General features: G+C 38.8%; 1 protein-coding gene across 1 annotated transcript in view; it reads left to right on the plus strand.

Annotated features, from left to right (window-relative positions):
- SPEN (spen family transcriptional repressor) overlaps nt 1-18,072 on the plus strand; it is a 91,433-nt gene that overhangs the window by 52,825 nt on the left and 20,536 nt on the right. Inside the window, 3 exon segments of the mRNA XM_030325301.1 lie at nt 11,036-11,196; nt 11,849-12,049; nt 15,897-16,048. Of these exon segments, the coding sequence (XP_030181161.1) occupies nt 11,036-11,196; nt 11,849-12,049; nt 15,897-16,048 (514 nt within the window).

The raw sequence follows: 18,072 nt of genomic DNA on the forward strand, positions 1-18,072 counted from the left end.
GCTTCTTTTTAAAGACTGAATAGTATTCCATTGTAGATTTAGAGATATACATATAGATATCTCCATAATGGTTTTTTTTTTGTTGTTGTTGTTTTTTTGACAGACAGTGTGAGTGGGGAAGGGCCAGAAAGAGAGGGAGACACAGAATCTGAAGCAGGCTCCAGGCTCTGAGCTCAGCACAGAGCTTGATGTGGGGCTCAAGCTCACAAACTGTGAGATCATGACCTTAGTTGAAGTTAGATGTTTTAACTGACTGAGCCACCCAGGAGCCCCATAAAGGCAAATTTAAAATGTCTTGGGCGCCTGGGTCGCTTAGTAGTGTCCAACTCTTGGTTTCGGCTCAGGTTATGATCTCACGGTTCTTGAGCTCGAGCCCTGCTTGGGGATTCTCTGTTTCCCTCTCTCTGCTCCTCCCCCACTTGCTCTCTCTCTCTCTAGCTCTCAAATAAATAAACTTGAAAAAAAATAAAATGTCTTCAAGTTTATAAAACAAAATACCCCATTAAGCTCTTTATTCAAGTAGAAGTTTTACCAATTCTTCTGAACATGGTACTTTGGTGGGGAAAAATCTGATTGTGATACTAAACTACCACCCTGAATCCCTAGGTTGAGAGTAAAGAAAGCTATTGAACTAAGAAACCATTTTAATATGAATAGAATATTTTCCATTGATGTAAACCTTACTAGAATATGGGATGCAGTGTTGTATATTTCACCCATTATTTACGTGAAAACAGTTTTTCTACAAGAATTGTGACTCTGTTATTGACATGATGAAGCACATATTGTAAAAAGCTGTTAGCAGTTTCTCTTTTTATCATGTTTTCTAAAATTGAGTGACAGCTTCTTGAGTAGTCTAATTTTCAGAAATTGACCTTTTTTTCTTCATTTTTTTTCTGTAAGTTTTGGAATTCAAATATTTTTATGAAGTAATAGTAATAAGAACAGTTCCTTTAAAGGATCCCATGTTTGAATTGGAGCTTAAAATTAGCATGTTGGGTTTTCAAAAAAAGGGAAAGTAGTTAAAGAATGTAGGCAGGGGTTTTCAGTGTTGGACTATTCACTGCTCATGGATAATCCTTTTTCGTGGGGCTCCCCTATGCACTGTAGAATGTTTAACAGCATCTTTGGCCTCTGTGCACGAGATGGAAGTAATAACCTCACCCCCACCCACAGTTATGACCACCAAAAATGTCCCACGGTCGAGGTAACAGGATGCATGAAATGCATGCAGTGTTTTTGTTTTTATAGATCTCTGTGATTTTTCAGTCAGGTTATTAGTGTTTAAAGTTCTGGAACCTGGGGCGCCTGGGTGGCTCAGTCGGTTAAGCATCTGACTTCAGCTCAGGTCATGATCTCACGGTTTGTGACCTCAAGCCCCGCGTTGGGCTCTGTGCTGATCAGCTCAGAGCCTGGAGCCCGCTTCAGATTCTGTGTCTTCCTCTCTGTCTGTCCCTCCCCCGCTTGTACTGTCTCTCTCTCTCAAAAATAAACAGTCCAGACAGTGCACTCTGCTGAACAGTGCAGAGCCTGCTTGGGATTCTCTCTCTGCTCCTGCCCCACTCTTGCTCTCTCAAAATAAATACATAAATTTAAAAAAAAAATTATTAAAGTTCTAGAAACTTAGAACAGCCATTCTTTTTTTTTAATTTTTTTTTTTTTACATTTATTTATTTTTGAGAGACCGAGCACAAGTTGGGGAGGGGCAGAGACAGAAGGAGACAGAGAATCTGAAGCAGGCTCCAGGCTCTGAGCTGACAGTGAAACATTAAAGAAGAAAGAAATAACCTTGTAGAATTTGCTCCAAAGTAATATCTTATCAGAAATTTCATTTTGGGGCACCTGGGTAGCTCAGTTAGGTTAGGCATCTGACTCATGGTCTCAGCTTAGGTCATGATCTCACGGTTTGTGAGTTTGAGCCCCATGTTGGGCTCTGCACTGATAGTGTGCAGCCTGATTGGGATTCATTCTCATTCATTTTCATTCATGTTCATATTCCCCCCTCCCCCCCCCACACTTGTGCTCAGTCACTCTCAAAATAAACTGTAAAAAAATTTTACAAATTAAAAAAATAGAAATTTCATTTTACTCTTTGATACTGAGTTTAGTTAATACCTTCATTTTATGGAGCTTGGTGTGCTTTCCTAGGTATTAATTTCATTCATTTTCACAATTCCAATCTGTAATTTCTTACAGGCACATCCATTACGTATTGGGCACCATACTAGGTTCTGTGTTTGCAAAGATGAATTCATTATTGGTCTTTCAAAAATGAGTAGCTACAATATAGAGTGAAGTTTGAGGTAGACGTTATAGTAAAAGTAAGAAACCAGTGAATGTAGTGGGGTGGAGCGGGATGTCAGGAACAGCTACAGAGAAGACAGTTAACATTGGAGCTGATTCTTGAAGGCAGGGCAGGCAAGGAGGGACAGGAAGGTGTCTTCAAGGGGCGCCTGAGTGACTCAGTTGATTGAACATCCCACTGTTGATTTTGGGTCAGGTCACAATCGCAGGGTCGTGGGATCAAGCCCTGCCTTGGGCTTCAAGCTGAGCGTGGAGCCTTCTTAAGATTCTCTCGGAGCCTTCTTAAGATTCTCTCTCTCCCTTTGCCCCTCTCCCCTGCTCACACTCTCTGTCTCTCAAAAAAACAAAAAAAAAAGAAAGAAAAAAAATTTAAAAATAAAAGTGCCTTCAATAGGAATGGTATGGGCAATAGCTCTTATGTGCTTGCTGTATGCTAGGCATAGTGCTTATGCCTTTTATAATCATTAACTTGTTAAACCCTTACCACAACCTTCACAAGTATCACCGTTTACATTACAAGAAAATTAAGGAGTAGAGAGGAAGTAATCTAACCAATGAGTTAATGTCTAATAAGAAAAAAAAAAGATACCCGTGACTAGAAACTGATGTATTGCTCTTTTTTTTTTTTTTTTTTTTTAAGATTTTGTTTTTGAGTAATCTCTACACCCAGCTTGAGGCTCAAACTCACAACCCCAGAGAGTTGCATGCTCTACTGACTGAGCCATCCAGGTGTCCCCTGATACATTGCTCTTATATGGATAGATGATTAGTGGGTGGGGTAAGAGGGTCAAGACAAGGGAGTGAGAAGGATCAGTCAGAAAATTAGTTTGGGCCCAAGTTGTAAAGGATCCTCTCTCCCTTGTTGAAGACTGTGGACTTTATGCTATAGGTATTTGGGAGCTATCAGAGATGGGTGGCTGGAGGTAGGTGGTGTAGCATAGACCCCTAGAGTTAGCAGGACCTTTGAAGGCCATGAGATCTGGTAACTCACTAGCTAAATTAAAGCTGAGAGAGACAAAAAGAGGTATCTTACTCTAGACCACACAGTTGAGTATTTCTTTCCCCTTTCTTATAAAAAGCAGAGTTATAATACTGAGGTTAACTCAGGTACATTAGAAGTGGTAGAGTTGAAAATGGAATTGGGATCACATCAGACTGCCTATTAAACTAGTGGCTTTTTTGTTTTTTGTTTTTGTTTTGTTTTACTTCCTGGGCTCAGGATCCTTCTATATTCTGAAAGTATTATCTTTTGTTTATTGTAGTATTTATTGACATTTGCCATATTCGAAATTAAGACTTTTAATTTGAAACTTGTTTTTTATTTCATTTGATATAACTTTCTCACTCTCTCTTTCTCTTAGTAATTTGAGCAAAAATCAGTTTAAATTGGTCAGTGCCAAACCAGAAGTGGTTAGGATTGCTCCACCAACAGGAGGTAGGGTAAGGCTTTTAATAGAGAAAAGGTGTGGAAGCAAAGCAAGGAAATCATTTGATCAGTTATATCTTTGCATTTGCCTTATTTGGAAAAGCTTCCTTGTCTGTTTGTGATGGGCTGTCTTTGTATTTGATTTCTTAACCTTGAGGCATGTGCAGGCTTAGGTTTTGGTTTGCTTACATAGCCTGTTTAAGGTATTAGAACCACCTCAGTCTAATGGCCTCCTTCTTTAATTAATTTAACAACTCCCCTCCCCACCCCCCACTTTTGGTCATCCTCTAATAAGTGAGAGTGGAACTAAAAATTTAGTATTAATGCCACTCTCACTAAAACCCATAGGTTGTGAAGTCAAGTCCATGAAGGAATTGTTTTTGCTGTTCATTTTGGTGTTGCATCTCATTTCTGTTTCTCCAAGCCTGGTGAGACCATCTGATGTGCTGCTAATGGCTATAAACATGAATTTAAGACCCTTGAGAGAATATATATAACCCATTAGGGAGACAGCAATAATGACTGTCAGTTGTATAATGCCAAAGATTGAAATATGCTCCTTAGGACCCTATGAGCCAAACCGGTTGAAGTCAAATAAATTAAAGAATGTACCTGGAGGGGCATCAGCCTGTTTTAGCTAGGTGGCCTGTTTGTTTGTTAATTTCTGATATGTGCTGTGATACCAGAGGTGTTGATCCAGGTACAAGCAAAAAGTACCTGTGTGGTACTTTGCTGTGGTACACTGTTCAGCCCATAAGTAATCTAAAGCACTTCTGTTATCTCAAACCGCCTTAGGAAGAAATTCTAAGGACTTTTATTGTGCAGTTTTGTGGCCTTAGTGATAGATTTAGTGACAATCGCCAGAGTTAAGGAACATTGTCTTCCTGTGCATTAACAGAAAAAAGGCAAGTAGGGTCAAAAGCAAAAGAAAAGCAAAAAGCAAGAAAAGGCAAAAGGAATAAAGGTTTCATGTTGGAGATGAAGATCTTCATCCCTGATCCTAGGGGAGCTGTTCACCTCAAGATGATGTCTGCTTCTGGGGAGGAACTTCCCTAGCCAATTTTAGAGCTTCAGCTGGTGTGATACAACTATTTTTTAAAACCAAAAATAGTGAGATGACTGGTGTTTTTTTATTTATCTTTGTTAATCTCTTTAAAGTCTGGTTTAAGTAGATAGATTCTCATAACTACTCTGTATTCAGACTGTTATTATAATTTGTGTGTGTGTGAAGTATATGAAGATCTGGCCTCACACAGATGTGTAATTGAAGTAAGGAGGACCTCACAGACCCCCTGAAAGGATACTGGGACCCCCATTGAAAGAACTGCTGCACTAAAAAACCATGATTATCTTGAACATTTGGACCTATGAGACATCGGATACAGAGGGGTTATTACCTGGTGTGGTAACACATCCCATTTAAGTAAGAAATTATATGATTTTCCCCTTCATTTCATGGAAGCATGAGGACAGTGGGCACGTTTTGAATTGCCAAAGCCTGATGGAAAAGCTGCATTTTGCATCTTTTTCCTTATTGATTCAAGCTTGTATATTATGTAGAGAGAAAATTATTAGCTTTCTGATAGAAGAGAGGTGGTTGGAAAATTGGCACTTGAGATTATATCTGCATTTAACAAATAGACCCTCTTAACTGTTTTAATTGCAGAGTTTTCTAGTTGCTTTAATTGCTCCTTTTTCCATTTATGCCAGATTTTTGTTTCTTAACTTAATTTGGTTAAATGTTTTTTAATCTTTGAGCTTTCAAAAAGCCAACATAGGGGTGCCTGGGTGGCTTAGTAGGTTGAGTGTCCAACCCTTGATTTCGGCTTAGCTCGTGAGGTTGAGCCCCACCTCGAGCGTGGAGCCTGCATGAGATTCTGTCCCTCTGCCCTTCTTCCCTGTTTGCATTCTCTCTCTCTCTCTCTCTCTCTCTCTCTCTCTCTCTCTCTCTCTCTCTCTCCCCCCTCCCTCCCTCCCTCCCTCCCAAATTAAAAAAAACAAAACCAACATAAGTAAATATTTATAATAATCAAGTGTTTACAAATACAGGGATACAGATGTTGATGTCTGTCATTAGATGCTACTCTTGTGTATGAGCAAATTTAGCCCTGAGTCATTTTATAAATAGTATACCCAGTGCCTTGACATTTTCAGTGTTAAGAGTCAAGTGTTCACTGTATTTCTGTGTATAAAATGGCTGTAGGAATAGGGATAGTTGATTATTGGACACTGTAATTTGGGGTTAATGAATCCTGGCATTCCAGATTCTGTTCTCTTAATGTTATATCGAGGTTCCTGAGCTACTGCCCTCAGCCAGAGGGCCTTGTCCCTTCCCTGGAAGCCTAGGCCCTGTAGACACAGCAAGGAGAGACCTGTGAGATGGGGATTCTAGAGCTGTAGGTGCCACTCCCCACACAGGGGAATGGTTCACTGATGTGGATACCTGCACTGGAGCAGAGCTGGTCCAGCTGGATGAGGCAGTTGGAGGGAGGCAGCAGGGTTCCAGCAGGGCTCAGGGAGGTGGGCTTCTCCTCAAGCGGTGGCCTCCATGCAAAGGATAGGGCTCCCTGTCACAGGTTCTTACCTGGGCACTAACCAGTATCTTCCATATAGTTGTGTTGGTAGGCCACCTGCTTCATGTACTCCTAATCATTGCTCCTACAACTGCATTGCCAGCTCAGGTGCCTTTATGTTATGTTCATTTCTTTTTATCTGTTTCCTGATAAATTGCCTTTTGTAATTTTTGCATTTTATTTTCCCTTTTATTGGTAAAACATGGTTCCTATAAAGATACTTACCGTTAAAAAAAAGAATTGTTGGGGCGCGTGGGTGGCGCAGTCGGTTAAGCGTCCGACTTCAGCTCAGGTCACGATCTCACGGTCCGTGAGTTCGAGCCCCGCATCGGGCTCTGGGCTGATGGCTCAGAGCCTGGAGCCTGCTTCCGATTCTGTGTCTCCTTCTCTCTCTGCCCCTCCCTCCTTCATGCTCTGTCTCTCTCTGTCTCAAAAATAAAATAAAAACGTTAAAAAAAAAAAATTTAAAAAAAAGAATTGTCAAGTAACTAGTTGTTTGTTGTATTTCTTCATTGTGGAAATTTTTAGATCTACTTCTTAGTTTTCTTAGTAATCTTAGTGAAAAATTCTGCGCACATGTAAGAAGTAATTTAGCCTACTTGTCTTAGGTGTTTAAGAACAGTGTAACTAGATTTCTTTTAAACTGTGGGTTATTTTTTTTCCCCAGTTCTACCATTTAGATGTTGAATTGTAATATTAATGTTGAGGGCACCTCGGTGGCTCAGCTGTTGAGCATCCGACTTCATGATCCACAATTTGTGACTTTGAGCTCCACATCAGGCTCACTACTGTCAGCGTGGAGCCTGCTTTGGACCCTCTGTCCCCCACTCCTCTCTCTGCCCCTTCCTTGCTCACAGTCTGTCAAAAATAAATAAACATTAAAAAATTTAATGTTGAAAATGTAATATTGATGTTGAAAATGTAATATTGATGTGGCTTTATGAATTTAAAATTCACTTTCTTAAAACTTAGCTGAGGGGCGCCTGGGTGGCGCAGTCGGTTGAGCGTCCGACTTCAGCCAGGTCACGATCTCGCGGTCCGTGAGTTCGAGCCCCGCGTCGGGCTCTGGGCTGATGGCTCGGAGCCTGGAGCCTGTTTCCGATTCTGTGTCTCCCTCTCTCTCTGTCCCTCCCCCATTCATGCTCTGTCTCTCTCTGTCCCAAAAATAAATAAAAAACGTTGAAAAAAAATAAAAAATAAAAAATAAAAAAAAACTTAGCTGATAATATCACTACTACTTTAAGACAATTTAGATTGGAATAGATTCTGACTAACTACTTTTGGCTTTCAAGAAAGCTTTGGTGAACGTTGTGATTCTTCAGTTTTGTTTTTTGTTTTTTTAATGTTTGTTTGTTTGTTTGTTTATTTATTTATTTATTTATTTATTTATTTATTTATTTATTTATTTATTTATTTATTTTTGAGAGAGTGTGAGTGGGGGAGAGGCCGAGAGAGAGGAAGACAGAGAATCCGAAGCAGGCACCTTGCTGTCAGTGCAGAGCCCAACATGGGCCTCATACCCACAAACTCTGAGATCATTACCTGAGCTGAAGTCAGATGCTTAACCGACTGAGCCCCCCAGGGCCCTGGTGATTCTTTAGTTTTAGCAAAATTATGAAAATAAGAATTTTCTAAAAATTAAAAACAACACAGCTTTGGGGCATCTGGGTGGCTCAGTTGGTTGAGCATCCGACTTTGGCTCAGGTCATGATCTCACCATTCCCGAGTTCAGTCCCCATGTTGGGCCCCACATCAGGCTCTGTGCTGACAGCTCGGAGCATGGAGCCTGCTTCAGATTCTGTGTCTCCCTCTCTGTCTCTGTCTCGCCCCCTCTCGTGCTCTGTCTCTCTCTCTTTCTCAAAAATAAAATAAAACATTAAAAAAAATTTTTTTTAAATGACACAGGCTTCTGGGCATTTGGGCCTTCTGTCAATTTAGTAGAACTGAAAAATATTTGGGGGTCTAAATTTGTGCCCCCGTTTTGATTCATGATCTTAAAATCCATCGTACATTTAACAGACCACACTGGAAATGCACATTGCAGATTAGGTTAGCATATTGAAATGTGAACTCAAAAGTTGAATCATTTTATCATTTCATAAGGTTTTGTAAAGCTTTAAAAACCTTTCCCTTTTGTAGTTACCACTTCAAATTGGTCAGCAGATAATTCTGCCAGTTAAATTCTACATCTTGTTTCAAAATTAGTGTGGTAGCAGGGAATTCACCAAAATTGTGATGGCATTTATGACAAATCTAATTTCTATCATTATTTTGTACTTTAAAGTAATTGTTCCCATTGGTCACCTTGTTTTCCATTTTTATAACACAGACTTATCTAGAACTTGGTTTTTGTTGCCTCCTGATTGTTTCAATGGCAGAAATTCTACTCTTACCCATATTTGTTTACCCACTGTTGCTAAGGAATTTTTGGTGTTTATAGTATCAGTAGAATTGTAATTATTTTCCTTAATGGTTTTTTTGTGATTCATTGGAATTAAGTTGATAAGTCATAACATATTCTATACTGTAATCAAATGGTGGCCTAGTCAGTAATCTTGTATTACTTGGAGTACTTAATACATAAAACAAGCATTTTTTCCCTTCTGTGCTAAAAATAGAAGATTACTGGGGCGCCTGGGTGGCGCAGTCGGTTGGGCGTCCGACTTCAGCCAGGTCACGATCTCGCGGTCCGTGAGTTCGAGCCCCGCGTCAGGCTCTGGGCTGATGGCTCAGAGCCTGGAGCCTGTTTCCGATTCTGTGTCTCCCTCTCTCTCTGCCCCTCCCCCATTCATGCTCTGTCTCTCTGTGTCCCAAAAAAAATAAATAAACGTTGAAAAAAAAAATTTAAAAAAAAAATAGAAGATTACTTTTATTAACCCTTAATTTGAATGAACATCACTTGGTGCTAGTAGCCCTGCTTTTACTGAATGATCTAGGAAAAAAATTATTTTTATAGGGAAAACTGAAGCCTAGTCATGTATAGGAGGCCTGGCTGTGACAATCTGCGGTTCTGTCTTGAGACTTCTATCCCTAGTAGTTCGTATTTTGTAACTCAGATATGTCCTTTTGGATCTTACTGGCTTTGGTTTATTTCTGTTTCAAACTTACGGGTGCTCTGATAACCTTATCAAGCTTTCATTTTTGCCTTAGCACGTGAGAGCTAAGTAAAAATGTTGTGTATGTTCTTAGTTATAGTACTCTGTTTTCTTACAGCATTTCTTAATTTTTAAAAAAGCAAAGGCAAATTTGCCTTAGTTCCTTGGTTGGATTTACTTATCTGGCTGGTTTAGAGATTGTATTGGCTGTGAGAGCTGCAGTTTTAGCCCAAATGACAAAAACTATCAGGTCTTCCCTCTAGTGTGTTCGAGGTGGATTAACCACCCCCCTCCCACCAGAGTTATTTGCTTAAAAGATAAGGCTTCCACAGTAGGGAGGGGAAGAGTGTGAAGCAAAATTTCAGAAACCTTTAAATAGCAGACCCTGTAAATAGCTTTTTTATTAATATATTTGAGATGTTAGAACAAAACCATGGCAGTCTTTGCTCGTCTGGTGCTAAAAAGAGACTTTCCTATTATTCATACAGATCTCAGACATCATAAATTTGTTTCGGTATCTCTCTCTCTTAATCTGAATGTGGTAATGTTTTCTCCTTGTCTTTCAACTGTCTCCCCCTTTGAGGATTGTATCAAACTGAAGAGTAATAAATTCAGTTTCATTGACTCATTTCTCACATTTCTTACAGAGAAAAGAGCTTAAACCAACAAGACTCAAGTAATTTACGTAGTATTTCATTAGTCCCTCAAATATTTAAAAATTAAAAACCTAGGAAATTATTTTGGATGTTTTTGTTTTCTTCAAAACTAAGATGTCCCTGAGATGGCGGTGGTGGCAGTAGCAGCAGCGGTAGTAGTGACGACGGTGGTAACAGCAGTGCCACTTTGCTTGTTGATTGCTGTCAGAGTAGAAACTCAGTAAACCTGTGGGTTATTTTACTTCATAACCCTGCAAGATAGGTGCTTCCATTATTTCCATTTTGCAGATGTGGAAACTAAGGCTTAGCAAGAGGTGAAGTTACTTGTCCAAGGATATGTGCTCTACATCTAAGTCAGGATTTGAATTGCAGTCTCTGAATCCAAAACCCATATATTCACCATGGTTTTAAAAAAGAAAAAAAAAAGAATTTTTTTCTTTCTTCCTCCTCCCTTCCTGCCTTTTGGAGAGAGCACTATCGGGGGGAGAGGGGTAAAGGGAAAGAGGGTGAGGGAGAGAATCTCAAGCAGGCTCCACATGGAGCCCAACGCAGGGCTTCATCCCACAACCCTGGGATCATGACCTGAGCCCCTGTCCAAGAGTCAGACCCTCAACCACTAGGTGGACTGAGTCACCCAGGCATCCCAATTCACTGTTCTTTTATTACCACCTTTAAGTGAACTGCATTTACAGGCTTAACTTCATTTGGAAAACGTTGTTCACATTTTGCACAGAATACAACATTTGTCTTTTGGGGGACTGTGGTGGTAGAAGATTGTTACTTTTGCTTCCACAGTCTCAGGCCAGTGTTTGTTCTGCCTTCCAAGGGGGAGTGTGAAATAGAGTGTGGAGAGAGGGGAGGGTGTCCAGAAATCCCAGACCTAAAATGTAGATTGTTGCTTGTAATTATTGCCACTTGTTGATTTTTCAGAAGTTTTATATGTATTCATTTTCTGTTTGTCTTTTTTTTGCACTTCTGCAGCACTGACTCCAGCAGTAGTTCAAGTGATGACTCTCCAGCCCGATCAGTTCAATCTGCAGCAGTCCCAGCACCCACTTCCCAGTTGCTTTCATCCCTGGAGAAAGATGAGCCGCGTAAAAGTTTTGGAATCAAGGTTCAGAATCTCCCAGTACGCTCTACAGGTAAAGTTTTGGGTTACTGTACTTTCCTCTCTGCTACTGTTGGGGAATATGAGGCTGGGCAACTTAAATTCTGTCTTGTAGTGACAGCAGGCTTTCTTTTTTGTGGTTCATTACTATTTAAATGCCACGTAAGGAAAAGCAAGGGATTATCATAACTGTATGTAGTTTCTAGGTTGTTACGTGTATGAAGCTTGCATGTTATTTGTATTTACTGTATCACATATATATGTACATATATACGTTATTGTGCCCATTGTATATACATATACAAAGATTGTGTGGTGAGTGTTATATGAAGAAAACACGTTTAGTTTTTAGTAAATATACTTACTGGATTAAGTATTTTGATATTAGGGGAAATTTGATGTGAATTATAGAAATGCTATTTTCAGTTAATTTTATTATATTGGCCTGGAGTCCTGTGTTATCTGAAATAATTTTGGATATAAAACTATGATAGGAAACCCATTTCAAAATATTAACATTTTAAATGAGGAAAATTATGAATACCATTTTAGTTATTTTATTTAAAAGGTTCATATGCTAACAAAACTTAGGTCAAAAATCAAGCCAGAGATTTTGTAGCTTGTTTTAATTGAATTGTAACTGAACTAGAAAAATAAGCACCTTGTTTTTTTGGGTGGGGATTTAGATACAAGCCTTAAAGATGGCCTTTTCCATGAATTTAAGAAATTTGGAAAGGTGACGTCAGTGCAGATCCATGGAACTTCAGAAGAGAGGTATGGTTTGGTATTCTTTCGGCAGCAAGAGGACCAAGAAAAAGCATTGACTGCATCAAAAGGAAAACTTTTCTTTGGCATGCAGATTGAAGTAACAGCATGGATAGGGCCAGGTAAGAGACAAGGAGGCTAATTTTTAGTAAGATTTATATTTCACCTTATGAAAAGGTCACATCTTACCCTGAATTGGGACACTATTCCAACTTTATTTGTTGACATACTTCCAGTGTCTTCTGTTTTAAAGACTGGTTATATTTGTTTTTCAAGTTAATAAAATTATGTTGTTTTGGTTAGGGAGGGTGAAAATTGTTCTGTTTCTTTAAGGGAGAAATGCTGACTTCTAAGAGGCTGAAAGGCACAATTTGGCCCTTTGTTGAGTCCTGTCTTCCCAAAAGGATTGAATTGAATGAGATAAGGAGATAGTTCTTTGGAGAATGACATCAGAGTTACCCTGAATTAAGAAACAGACGACTTGCTACATTGATCGGAGGGACTAGTTAGACTGCTTTTATTTCTGTTATGCCCAGCACAAATTAGATCTGTTGTCCTAGTTTCCATGACCTTGAAAGCTTAGTGACAAAGAAAAGCAGGACTAAATCTTAAGAGTGTGACCCATTGAGAGTTTCAAGGGGACATTTTATTAGTTTGAATCTACCTGTAAGACCTGTTGTAAGGCAGGAAGTCTTCTCAGGCATGGCTCGGGTCAGTGTTTATCCTGTTTCAGAACCACCTATAGTGCAGACCTTTCACCTTGTCCCAGCCTAATGGTTCAGAATTCACATATTCAAGTTTGGGAACCTTCCAGTTTAAGGCAGCTTGTAAGTAAATTTGTGGAGAAATGTTTAAATTAGGCAGTCACATTATGTAGCTGAGACCAACTTTAAGACTAAGACTTTGAGGGGTGCTGGCTCAGTTGGTAGAATATGTGACTCTTGATCTCAGGGTTGTGCGTTCAAGTCCCATATTGGCTGTAGAGCTTTATTTTAAAACAAAAAAACACACACCTAAAACTTTGAATGGAATTTTAGGGCAAACATAGCCTGTTTTCTTATAATATTCATTGTTTTGACAGTTAAGAGGGAAAAAATAGATTTTCCCTGGTAAGATTGTGTAAATGTTATTTGTATGTATTAAAACAGGCACGGGGGCACCTAGGTGGCTCAGTTGGTTAGGCGACTGATCAGTTGGTTAGGCTCGGCATGATCTCACAGTGCGTGAGTTCGAGCCCCGTGTCGGGCTCTGTGCTGACAGCTCGGAGCCCAGAGCCTACTTCAGATTCTGTGTCTTCCCCTCTCTCTACCCCTCCCCCGCTCACACTCTGTGTCTGTCTCTCAATAATAAATAAATGTTTAAAAAAGAATTAAAGGGGCGCCTGGGTGGCGCAGTCGGTTAAGCGTCCGACTTCAACCAGGTCACGATCTCGCAGTCCGTGAGTTCGAGCCCCGCGTCAGGCTCTGGGCTGATGGCTCGGAGCCTGGAGCCTGTTTCCGATTCTGTGTCTCCCTCTCTCTCTCTGCCCCTCCCCCGTTCATGCTCTGTCTCTCTCTGTCTCAAAAATAAATAAAAACGTTGAAAAAAAATTTAAAAAAAAATTAAAAAAAAAAATTAAAAAAAAATAGGCACAGAGTTGCTAGAGGGAAGATTGTAAAACGTGCATAATTTTATGATAAACACAAGAATTCAAAGGGATTATAGGTAATGCCCTCATGTTCCCTCCTCTTCCAAGTTTGAGATGTACTCTCTTAAGTTATACTGAGCTAAGTACAACTCAGGAGTTCTTTAACACATTCAGAACAGGCCACAATTGACCTAAGGAATAATATTTAGAATGTCATATAACGTATTGTAGGAAGTTGTTAGAGCCACATATAATTATTAAGTAGCGGGGATCTAATTCAGGGCCTTTAACAATAGATGGCCCTCAGATCTCCCAAGTCGTGGGGCTGGCTTGTCATTTTCACTGTAAAAAATGCATTTTACCTAATCAGTTAGCACCTGGGCTTTAACCACACCTGCTAGTGAAGATTTTGAGAAGTTTGGTTGGTTGAGGCGTAGGAAAGCTTGAACGTACTTTTTCCAGGTGGGACAGCATGAAACACTTGTCGAATGGGATATTTGAAAGCAGTTGAATGCGAGTATGGAGACTTGGTTGGAATTGTTGTTGGATGGTTAAGTCATAAAATGTTTTGTACTGAAATGTATGGAGCTGATTGCTTCCTTAGGTCAGGGACCTCTTGTTAGAAAGATCCAAATCCAAGAAGCCCAACTTTGCATATAGACCCCAGGTGGCTTCTAAGATTGTGCTTTCTTAGTTCTATGCAGATAGATCATTACAATCCCTTAAACATGAAATTGCGAAGATAAAAGAGTTTTTTTACATTGACATGCAGGCATTAAGACCTGAACTGGTCATGAAGGTTAAATAGATTACATGTGGAAAATACACTTTTTAAAAATCTTTGTTAAACTGAATTTCTGATTTTGAAATTTTTATTGAGCTATTTATTTGGTGGAAATGAAGCCAGTACATACGATTTTAATGGTTGCAAATTATGTTCTATCTTTCTGATTCTGCCTTTTGGAGTATAAACCTTAAGATGTGTCTGAATTATTTTTTCTTTTCTTTTTCATTTTTTCTCCCTTTTTAAATGCAATATTCCTAAATATGTGCCCTCTATTAGTTTCAAGAAGACCTAGTTGATCTTGAAATGAGATCTCCCCTGGGAGATATGATCAAAATACAATATGGAGACAGGTACAGGAACCCTGGCAGTTTCTGGGTCCACTTGAGTCTCTGAAAGTACATATTCTTTGATGACACCAGTAAGATTAAGCTGAGCTGCCATTAGAGCAGTCAGACTGGAATCGGGAGTGAGGTGTGTTCTGTCTGAATTCACTCAGCAGCTCAGAAGTTGAATCTTTTCAGTATCAGTGTTGTTGGTGACATCAGTAATATTTAGTGCCTGTCTCTAAACAGTTTGTTTCAGTCAGTTAATTGTTAACTTTTTTGTGTGGCTTTGTTTTACATTAAAAAAAGAGAACATAATAGGCTGTGTATAGTTATTATCAACAAAACATTGAATATTCTGCGCTGGACCGTGTTTAAAATGGAGCTTTAGAGAAAGGTTGTGCTTGAATTAGACACTAAACCAGGGCTTTAATCATAAGAAATAGAAACCTTAGGAGTGGCGTGTGGTCTCCCTGTGTGTGTCATTGGGGCCCATGTGGCAGCAGTTTCAGAAGTACTGCTCCAGTCAGTTTGCATACAATTACTCTTCTTGTATCTAAAAATCGCTACATTTAGATGGTTGGGCTCTGTTAATTAACAGAGATGCAAAATGCTAAATATTTTATAAAATGCTGAAAAGCAAATTAAGTAATGAAGCTGGCCTGTTTTCAGTTGAGTTTTACGTGTGTTTCAGATTGTAGTTTTATACTTCCCATTGAGAGCCTGCTGCAGAATTTTTGGAACCTAAGATTAGGCTTAAGTAATTGCTGTTTTTGCTGGGGTTTAAAATCTATTTCTGTGTTAGTGATTATTTTTAAAACAAATGAACTTAGCAGACTGAAATTCAGTCCACTTTTCTGTTTTGAAGATCAAAGAAAGAAAGTGTTACTTACCCCTAAGTTTTTTTGACAAGTTTCTTTAGCCTTTGGAGTTAAGCAAAAGGCAGCTATTTCTGAAGCTGTATATACCTTTTCCAGATTGTATGAGTATTCACACCCAGTATTTCAGAGATTTAGCTTCTTAAGTGTAGATTTTCCTGTGATATCTAAATATACATTAAAACATTCTTCTGTTTTGGGGTGCCTGGCTGGCTCAGTCTGTAGGGCATGTGACTTTTGATCTTGGTGTTGTGAGTTTGAACCCTACATTGGGTATAGAGATTACCTAAAAAAGAAAAAGAAAAAAAAAAAAACCCTCTTCTCTTTTTACTCTGCCCCCATCCCACTTAACAGAAACGGAAAGTGAAAATGAATTTCGTCCTTTGGATGAAAGGATAGATGAATTTCACCCCAAAGCAACAAGAACCCTCTTTATTGGCAACCTTGAAAAAACCACTACTTATCATGACCTTCGCAACATCTTCCAGCGCTTTGGAGAAATTGTGGTATGTTGTTTTTTTACAGTAAAAAGTTTTAGATCTTTGTCGTAAAACATAAAGCATAGTACAAGATTATATTTGGAAAGATGATATTTAGATGGTGTAACAAATACTTTTCTCGTTTGCCCTGTGTTGTTAACTCCTGCTAAAAGATGGTCTGGCAAAACTCCTTGGGGGACTGTTTTATGTGTGTATATAAAACTATATAATAGGTATTTGTCTTTGTTTTATTTATATATATGTATTTTTCTATCCATTTTTCTTACTTTCTTTGTCCATCGAGTACTGTTTAAAGCCATATCTAGTCCTGTGGGTGGGAAGGAAAATAAAAGAAGAGAAGTCTGTAAGAAAGAAGCAGCAACTTAGTATAGGAGTATTGTGTTATCACAATTCACGTCAGAAGTACCTTGGGGATTTACTGGAATGTGGATGTCATGCTGGAACCTCAGTTCTGTTTTGAAATTTTAATTAGAATCACTTTTTATATTTTGCAAGTCATTATTAAATTTAGGAATTCGAAGGGTTTTTCTGTTCCTCGTGACTCAAAACTTGAGTCACTTTATAGTGAAAATAGTTTGGTTACAGCTTTGTACCCTTGGGATATATATACTATTTTGTTTTGTGTTTGAAAAAAATAGGGAAATTACTTCTGTCTTTCCTAGACTTTGTATTAGTAACAGCAAGAAAATTGTGTATATTTGGACTTTAGAGAGTAAAAAAACGTGCTGGGTAAGAACAGTTACTGTTAATCTTTCAGGTGTGTGTGTGTGTGTATGTGTCTGTCCCTCTATCCATCCTTATTTATACACTAATGTTGGAAGTAAAAATTCTTACTTTTTTTAAATGATACAATCTAGTGAATAAAATATTTGTGCTTGTAGTTGACCTAAACCTCAAAGGGACTAGGAGCAAGAGATAGAAATGGTTGGTACAAAGTAAGAAAAAACAAGCTATATATTTAGAGAAACAGCAAAACATTCATTTTCCTTTCTTGAATTTCAATGATTTTAAGTTCTTTTATCACACACTCTAATTCCAGCCGTACTGCCTACTTAGATGAGTTCACTTACCTACCTGGGCTCCAGCCTTTTCTGTGACAGAAAAGTTTTATTTATTTTGCTGCTTAGCATTTATGAGTCTATGAGTTGATAAAACTTTCAGATATACTTTTATTTGAATGTGGCTGCTACTTTGAATTTTGGAGGAGTGTAAGAAATTGTATTTGTGTACATAGATACATTTTCATCAGCAGGGTTGCTACAAATGGAGTGATTATAGTGTTTAAGATCCATGCTTAATAAGTGGCCATGTCCTATTCTGTTTGAAAACCATTCCATGTTTGCAATTGCTCACGAGGGTAACTATTTTAATGACACACAAACTTAGGGGAAGTGGTCTGCTGCTTATTGATAGATTATGCTGTAGCTAGAAGAACCCTTGTAGTGAGCCTGCCCACCAATATTCTTTGGAGACCATTTCTCTTACATGGAGTTATTCTGGATTGTTGCGTTCTACATTTTGGTGAAAGTCAGTTCCTATTTACCATTACTTAGAACTGTTTTGAGTATAGGGGTGCCTGGGTGGCTTATGCCATTGAGCGTCCGACACTGAATCTCAGCTCAGGTCTTGATCTCAGGGTTGTGAGCTCAAGCCCTGCATTGGGCTTCTCGCTGGGGGTGAAGCCTATTTAAAAGAAAAAAAAAGAACTATTTTAAGTATAAACTACTGCTTTTTTTAAGGATTCCTCAAACTGCTCTTCAAATGCGTTATTCATTTTGCTCTGTTTCAGCTTTTGATTATTGGCTTATGACCCTTAAAAAGGCTTAAATATTGTGATTTACAGAATACTTCAGATAATCACCATATGGGTCATTATTGTTCAAGTGTAAGTTTTGCAATCCACGTATCTGGTTTCTCTGGACCATTTTCATGTGTAAGCCAGCTGTTTTATACCACTTTGTCTAAGTAGTGAAGTAGGCAGGACCAGAGTGTCATGCATGAGTACAGGTTTCAGTCTTTCTAAAGAATTG

This window comes from Lynx canadensis, chromosome C1 (genome assembly GCF_007474595.2).
Source record: "Lynx canadensis isolate LIC74 chromosome C1, mLynCan4.pri.v2, whole genome shotgun sequence".
NCBI lineage: Eukaryota > Metazoa > Chordata > Mammalia > Carnivora > Felidae > Lynx > Lynx canadensis.